Source organism: Glandiceps talaboti, chromosome 5 (assembly GCF_964340395.1).
Source record: "Glandiceps talaboti chromosome 5, keGlaTala1.1, whole genome shotgun sequence".
NCBI classification, from domain to species: domain Eukaryota; kingdom Metazoa; phylum Hemichordata; class Enteropneusta; family Spengelidae; genus Glandiceps; species Glandiceps talaboti.
The window spans coordinates 23,588,668-23,596,948 of record NC_135553.1 but is presented as its reverse complement, the minus strand read 5'-3'; the positions used below and the strand labels follow the sequence as shown (position 1 = coordinate 23,596,948).

The 8,281-nt window shown below is 34.7% G+C and overlaps 1 protein-coding gene across 2 annotated transcripts in view; it reads left to right on the top strand.

The window, feature by feature from the left end:
- LOC144435134 (uncharacterized) overlaps positions 1 to 7,084 on the top strand; it is a 19,564-nt gene extending 12,480 nt beyond the window's left edge. For both annotated transcript variants that reach the window (XM_078123695.1, XM_078123694.1), the window contains exons 8-16: positions 241 to 360; positions 902 to 1,024; positions 1,815 to 1,949; positions 2,780 to 2,899; positions 3,087 to 3,218; positions 3,584 to 3,709; positions 4,128 to 4,253; positions 4,639 to 4,764; positions 5,145 to 7,084. In XM_078123695.1, the coding sequence (XP_077979821.1) occupies positions 241 to 360; positions 902 to 1,024; positions 1,815 to 1,949; positions 2,780 to 2,899; positions 3,087 to 3,218; positions 3,584 to 3,709; positions 4,128 to 4,253; positions 4,639 to 4,764; positions 5,145 to 5,269 (1,133 nt within the window). In that variant the 3' untranslated portion in view covers positions 5,270 to 7,084. The remainder of the gene's footprint in view (positions 1 to 240; positions 361 to 901; positions 1,025 to 1,814; positions 1,950 to 2,779; positions 2,900 to 3,086; positions 3,219 to 3,583; positions 3,710 to 4,127; positions 4,254 to 4,638; positions 4,765 to 5,144) is intronic.
- The last annotated feature ends 1,197 nt before the right edge of the window (positions 7,085 to 8,281 follow it).

The following is an 8,281-nucleotide window of genomic DNA, read 5'->3' as shown; positions in this document are numbered from 1 at the left end:
CTGTTGTTACATTAAATTATGGCATTTCTCATGCTTTTTGCGATAACAGCCTCCCAATGGAGTAGTTAATTAGACATTTGTCTTAAAAAATACAGCTTGCTGGCCGAGAATGGAGAGGGAGTTATGTTCTCCAAATAACGACAATTGATGTATCAAAACTATTTTAGTATTTGTCGATCCTAGACCACATATCAAAATCGTAAATTAATAACTTTTTACATGTTTGCATTCCTATCAAAGAAAATCCCAATATATTACAATGTCAAGATTGCGATGGAACCTGCCGGCGTCATTGTAAAGAAGGTGAAATTGTTTTAACCGAGGGCTGTACGTGTGGAGACCACGGAGTATGCTGTATAGGTATGTTGATGTCATCGTCACGTTTTTGTGTATTTCGTCATCAATATGTGTATATCAATGCAATAACAGCATCGCTCAATGAATGACTTGTAAAGGTAACTATATCAATGTTACAACACATAGGTTATCTATGTTCATACATGTTGACGCATTTGTTCTATTTAAAAGTTCATGCATGATTGGAGAAAAAATGATACATTTCACATTTTATTAGAATTTTCACATTTTATAGAATTACGATAGACTGGAACTAGTACCTGAGAGATATCTTATTACATGTAATATGTGGTCACAACAGTTGTATGATTTTTAGAAAACAAAATATACTGGTTTGGCATAAACTCCACCCTCGTCATTATCTAAAAAAACAAATAAAAAAAAGATGAAAGCAAAAATTTATGCTAAATTGACTTTATTCAAACCACGATTAGTGGAGGCCAATCATCAGGTCAGGAAACGGCTCTTAACATTTTAAATGGCTTATCTGTTATACACGGATTGATTGATCGATTAAAATGACCCCTTATCTTACCTTTTAAAGATGACCCAAGAAAACTAGATTGTACAGGACAATGTGGAGGTGTCTGTCGGAAAACGTGTCGAGAAGGAGAAGTACGAGGAGCAGGAGACTGCAAGTGTTCGGGAAAAAGTCACTGTTGTGTCGGTAAGTTACTTTGCGTCTTAGGGGCGAGATCAATAATTAAATGAAGTATAAAAAACTAAATGCGTTTACTTTGGGGTTGGGGGTGGGGTAGGGTTGAGCCATTTTAGAGCTCATCCTACAAACATGATTTTACTTGTAATGGATCTGTTAGTACACCTAAACACATATTTCTTCAAAATATTGTCAAATTGAGAAATAGATGAATTTTCACTATAGTAAATGCATGGCGGTAAACTAAAGTAAAGTGCAACAACAGAACTATTTTTTCTCACTACATACTGGCTTTATATTCATAGCACTACATACTACTACATACTGATTTGAAATAGATTGTGGTGTCTGAAATACCTCCAATTTTGGCCAATTTAGTTAGAAAGGGTGGGTGGGGTGGGGATGGGGTCTAATGTTTATCCTACATTGAACTATTGATCTCGTCCCTTATACTAATTCTTTAGGCATGTGAAATTTGTTTGCCCTCAATAAGAAAGTTTAATAGTGATGAGCCCTAAATAATTAACTACGTTTAGTAGAAAAGATGAGCATATGATAATGAAGGAAAACACAACTGTCTTTAAATTCCTGAAACAACCATGGTTATCGGCTGTAGCCTGTTACTCGGACAACACAACACAACACAACACAACACAACACAACACAACACAACACAACACAACACAACACATGTTTCACATAATGAAAGGATTATGTTTTATAAAAATGAGAGGTATGCAAAACAGGGCATTCCACTTTTCCCTCACCTCTGTGGTTACCATGTGATTTCATTTTTCAGCCGATCCAAAGGATGTCAAAGTTCCATGTGATGACATTCAGAAAGGAATATGTCGTCATAGACATTGCAAGAGTGAAGAAGAGAAAGCACCGGAAGTACTTGTATGTGATGGATCGACGGACACCTGTTGCATTGGTAGGCAAACTAATATGTATTTATATAAACACCCTCTATCACACTCTTGCTGCTGGTAGCTTTGAAATTGCGTTGCACATTATAATGACGTAAATTTGCACAGATATTAGCGTTACTCCTGTGGTCAACCTGTTTCAGACTAAGTCTTTTAAAATGAAAAACTAGCGCCAAAAATTACATTAAAACATGTCGTTTCAAACACTAGTTGACAGGTGTCCCGATAAAGTTGTAAATTTCAGGATTTAAATCAACGATGTGAGTGTTATGTATGTGCATTGATACTATGACACTACATAGTCTATATAATAAAACTATGTATTTATATCAGATAGGCATTGTCCATAAATTAGTATGCACATATTTTGCACACTGTTTTTTTTACTCTGAGTTGGTTTAATAACACGGAGACATACGAAACTCTTATGTTATATTATATATACACACACACTAAGCAGCTTCATTGAACATATAAATAGTATGATGGATTAGGCCTACTGAGGCAGCTCTGCAAAAGCCTGAGCGAACCACTTTACTATATATATATATATATATATATATATATATATATATATATATATATATATATATATATATATATATATATATATATATATATATATATATATATATACACACACACACACAGATATATATATATATACACACACACAGATATATATATATATATATATATATATATATATATATATATATATATATATATATATATATATATATATATATATATATGTATATTGTAGTACCTATAATAGTCAGATGTCTATGGCAATGGTTGTATCAATACATCTTGTATTCCTTATGACATATAGATGAAGATTTCGAAGTCACTTGTGAAAATGAATGCCAGGGAATGTGTCGGAGCAAATGCAAAGATCGGGAAACACAAGTTTCAGAAGACTGCACATGTGCAAAAGGTGTTTGTTGTGTGGGTAAGTATCACATAATCATATGATCATTTCCTCCACTGTATATCCAGGTTGAGAAAAACAAACGCTACCAAAACCGCGAGGATTATTTGCTTTCCAATTTAGTGGTATGATGTTTATATTAATGTGATAACAGCATAAAATGTAGAATTGCCTCATGCAAAACTTTACATTTTACATCCTTTTGTAGAAAATCCTAATATTCTTGAGTGTAATCAGGCATGTGGTGGTCGATGCCGTGAAGTGTGCAGTGAAGAAGAAGGCGAAATAGTAGCATCCGGAGATTGTAAATGTTTTGGTAAAAAAGGAAAATGTTGTATAGGTGAGTTCTGCATTATATTGTATAAAGCACGTAGCAAACATATCTCCACAACCCCCTTTATATTCACCAATACCATACAAAAAGTAGTCCCTCATTAAAGAACACGCCTTTAAAAAATTATAATGTCATTTCATTTTAAGATAATTGTTCAACATACAGTACGTAATAGAGTCGGATTTCTTGTCTCTTATAAGGTGGTTGGGGTAGCGAGCGAGGGTGGGTGGGGTCATACTTCAGACTTTACCGATCAACTTCTCGATCCTGTATAAGGTTACAGTATTATGGGATATCCCTTGACTGATCATATTTATGCTGACATTCAGTTTAATCATAGCGAAACTGTTTGTCTTTTTCTTGTTCGGTAGCGGATCCTCAACGGCTTGAATGTAACCAAGCTTGTGGTGGCAGATGTCGAAATAAATGCCATGAAAATGATGAAATAGAAGCAAATGGAAATTGTAAATGTGGTAGTAATAAAAAATGTTGTATAGGTAGGTGTCTTTGTGATGTTAGTTTATAATTAATTTAGTTGTTTGGGAGCATTTTACCTTATTTTATACATGGGTAATATACAGTGTAGCCACAGAACGATTAATCTATTTTCACTTTTTCACCACCATGCACAAATACTCTATCCGTTTGCAATTTGGATACAATGGAGTTGCTGGATTCCTCTCGCATCTTTTGTCTTGAAGAGGGCGGTGTTAAGCCTTCTTCAAGCACCGACTAAAGGATTTACTATACTAACATTCTGTTTAAAGTTAACATACTAGTTGATGGCATACATTGTATGCCAGATGCAAACCCGTCGCTACAAGCCCTTCTGGTCATGATCGTTAAAAACTATATATATTTTCTTGTACAAAATTAATGTACAAACTTCTAACAAATATACCATTTGTCTTTCAGATAGCCCTAATATTCTTGACTGCAAGAAAACATGTGGAGGCAAATGCCATGCACAGTGTGAAGCTGGTACAAAAGAAGCTGTCGGGCCATGCCGATGCCGTGATAAAAATGAAAAATGTTGTATTGGTAAGCACCTCTTGTGTGTCACCATTGCCAATTTGACAAACATGTTTATGCTTACAGACGCACATCATGTGCATTTGTCGGGGTCTGATTATAAAGAATTATATACACAAATTAATGATGGGGTGCAATTACATTATTTCGTGTCCACTCCTAACTTCCTTCGTACACGTTGTGATCTCTTATTTTGAAGATAATGCCAAATGGATATATATGTAATTTTTTTTGTTGTAGATACTTCTTAACTCACTTCTCGTAAAGAAATGGACACTTTCGGTATTACTAATAAGAACAGATATTTAGACCCTTAAACCTTAAAATTTGTGAATGTAATTCTTAAACTTCACAAACAAGGCGGCCTATAATGCCTTTCCTTTTGTGTTTCTAGATGATCCAAATGACATAAAATGTGAAAAACACTATGGTGGACAGTGTCGGTCATCATGTGAAAAAGGATTCACAAAAGTCTCAGCTGCTTGTAAATGTTATGGAAAGGGACACGTATGCTGTTCAGGTGAGATACTAAAAACATCTAATAACTCTTTAAAACAACATGCCATGTTTTTGAAATTTTACATTAGTGAAGGGATAGATAGATAAATAAATAATAATAAATATCCAGGAAGTACGCAGAAAAAACATACATAAAAACATACATACATACATACATACATACATACATACATACATACATACATACATACATACATACAGACAGACAGACAGACAGACAGACAGACAGACAGACATACATACATACATACATACCACTACACACTCACTCACTCACTCACTCACTCACTCACTCACTCACTCACTCACTCACTCACTCAGACATAAGGTAACATGTCAACGTGCAACATTATAATCAAAATACATTTCTTTTCTCCATAGATAATCTAGTAGAGTTGGAAAAAATTAAAGTAAAGAGGGCGGAGTCTGCAGAATGGCCTGTCACTGGTCCCCCAACCACTGGCCCACCGACCACACAGGGATATCTGAATGAAGGCGAAATATAAAAAAATAACTGTAATATATATCCAAAACCCTAAGTTCATAATTATCACGTATCTGTAAAATATTTCAAATTGTACATACATTCAATTCTAGGCCCGTTGACAGTGGTACAACATACAAGGTGTACAATCGGTATCAAAATATTAATATATATTGTATAAAATGAATAAATGTAGACACAGTGTCAACGTATATACACGATTATAGAGTTTGAACAATGACTCATGAACCGGGCATTTACTAGTATCATGGAGGCTGAAAATGTTATTATCTTCCGTGTTTCAGCGATGGAATCCTCAAGTAAAACATTCTCTCGTCGTTTGCACCTGAAATAGAATTCTACGTCCAGCAGTTGAAGTGAAGCCTTCCACTTTTCAACTCTATGTTTACTTACCTCAATTTTATGTTCACTGCTTTCAGTTCATCAGCTCACACAAAAGACATGTTATTTTTAAAAGATGGTTGCTTAATTAGTCAATTCCATCAAGGGCCTGGGGTTGTTTCAATTTGCACGTAAACACTACAATACATATTTGCTCCGATAGTTTAAGCCATCGTAAGAAAACAGTAAAATTATATTTGAGTAAAACGAGTAGAAATGTTTGCCACAACCCTTATCTAAATGGACTATTTACAATGTGATAAATTTAGATATTTGGTGAACAAATCTGTGATTTCAACTTCTAAGAAATGAAATCGTTCTCCATACTTGGATCCGATGTACATGCTAAATACTTGTGCAATATCGAAATACTTTCTATCAAAAAGCCATATAGAGATAATTGTTCTCATACTTGTGGACATGTTATGCGGGCAAGACATTGCGCTAACAAGATCCAATCTTTTAAATGAATATTGTAAATTATTTGAGATAGAGTTAAACAGTGTTCTAGAAAGAAATAATTATATTTAAGTTACTCTTTTCTTGGTCTCTCTAGCTAAAAACAAAGCTATTTTGTCCTTTTAGCTTACTAGGTAAATCACCACATTTGATCATAGATCACTACATGTCGTCCACTAACGAAACAAGAAAATTGTTGATCATGGGCAATAGAGGGAAATCGTCAGCATTTTTGGATGCTCCTTGCTGAACGTACTAATTAGCCGTAGATAAAATTGAAGAGTCCATAATATTTACTCGTTGTCATCCTACGCGTTATCTGAAAATGAATAATACAAATCTCTTGGTAAAGGAACTGAACGACCACATTGTTCAGTAGGTTTGGAAATTCGCCCTCAGTTGTCTAGATTTCATAATGGAGGATATTGGAGGAGCCCTCGAATATTCACAGCTCTGTAAGACAAAGCGTAGAAAATGAAGATGCGCAAGAATATCATGTCATCATTTATTGCTTTATGACGAAGCTATAGCAAAAACATTATTATTATATCACCCATATCTACACTGTGTGCTTGTTTACACTGCTTATAAACTGATGCCAAATCAGGAGTCCATATTCTTGCTGGCGGCGTTTGTTTTATAAGCATCCCCTGTGGCTTAATATGAACAAATTTAGCGCTTTAATTACCAGATTATCAAGAGAGCGAAGTTGGTTGACATTTAAAGTCTTTGTCATATTGAAATCTCAACTATAGTAAAAATACCAATCTGTCGCTGGTATTTGTAAACATATGGTAGGGGATTTTCGCTGTGTAATGGTAACCCGCTCCATATATTGTTTCGCTAGCAGATTAAGCCCACTGTGGTGTGTTTTCTGGAATGGTTGTTGATAAAACTGACCATGTGTGTCTTTGTAGGTTATTTACCTTAATGTCTTGCTGTGTTAAGTATGATAAGCTTATGCTTACAATAAAGTATCGCATTTACATCGTTCTTCACCTTAATAATGCGTCGATGTCTGTTTTTTGTTCTCTCTGGTATAGCAGTAGTTAAGACGGTACATGTTGAACACACTTCCTAACAACCACAGAAAGCAAAAATAAGACTACCAATCTGTCCGCCATGATTTGTATGTTGTGAATTTACAGTTATAGTACACAAACGGTTGCAGCCCATTGCATGTTAGCGTTCTCTCTGGCTCTGTTTGATACAACCATGCAGAACAAAACAAAAAATTGCACATGCTGGCAGGATTGAATGAATACAGTTTCTTGCTACATTTTGTCTAAATAACATGAATTAATGTGCTATCATGCAGACATCAAATGCAGACAACAAATCATTGGCGCCCATGTGTCTGCGTCTAATTGCAGTACACGTTTATATGGTTTATTTCAGAATAAAAGTATAGCAAGAAATTGTAATCTTATCTTAAAACGTCGAATGTACAGTGTCTTATTTAGTTTCTGCACGGTTGTATCAAACAGCCAGTTAACACTAACCTGAAACGGGCAGAACTAAAGTGACATATTCTGCAACTGCGAACCATTTTCGGGGCTAATATATAACTCAGTGCACAAATACATATACATGGTAATGCAGACAAAACATCATTTATGAGCAATTGCAAAGCTGAGGGGACACAGCAGTTGACGGTGAAGGAAGGAAGGCATTTTCTCAAGCAAGAGTAAATTTCTCTGCACGGTGCCGTATACGTAAAAGAAGCAGTGGTGTGTTTTTGAAAGTATAGGTAACTAATAAATTACATCAGAAAATCATGTTATGCAATATACCTGGATAACTGCAGCGAGTTTCTAGACATTAAAAAAAAGTACATTATAAGTGAAATTCAATATGAAGCACAAGTAGCCACAAATACCATATATAAAGTTACAGACTGGCCGTATAAAAGTGACTTTCAGTATTTCTATATACCATGTTATCCATTCTGCTTCAGGGTGAATTCACTGGTACCTCGACCTACACTAGCTGAAAATATGGCATTAATTTTTTAATCAGTCAACTTAACTAACAATATGTTTAAACTGAAAAGTGTTGAAATACCAATAAATAGACATTGTACTTGTCAATTGAATATATTAGTAGTATAGTAATAAGTTGAAATTATCATTCAGCCGTAATTTTCCGAGAACTTATTCATTTATTTATTGCC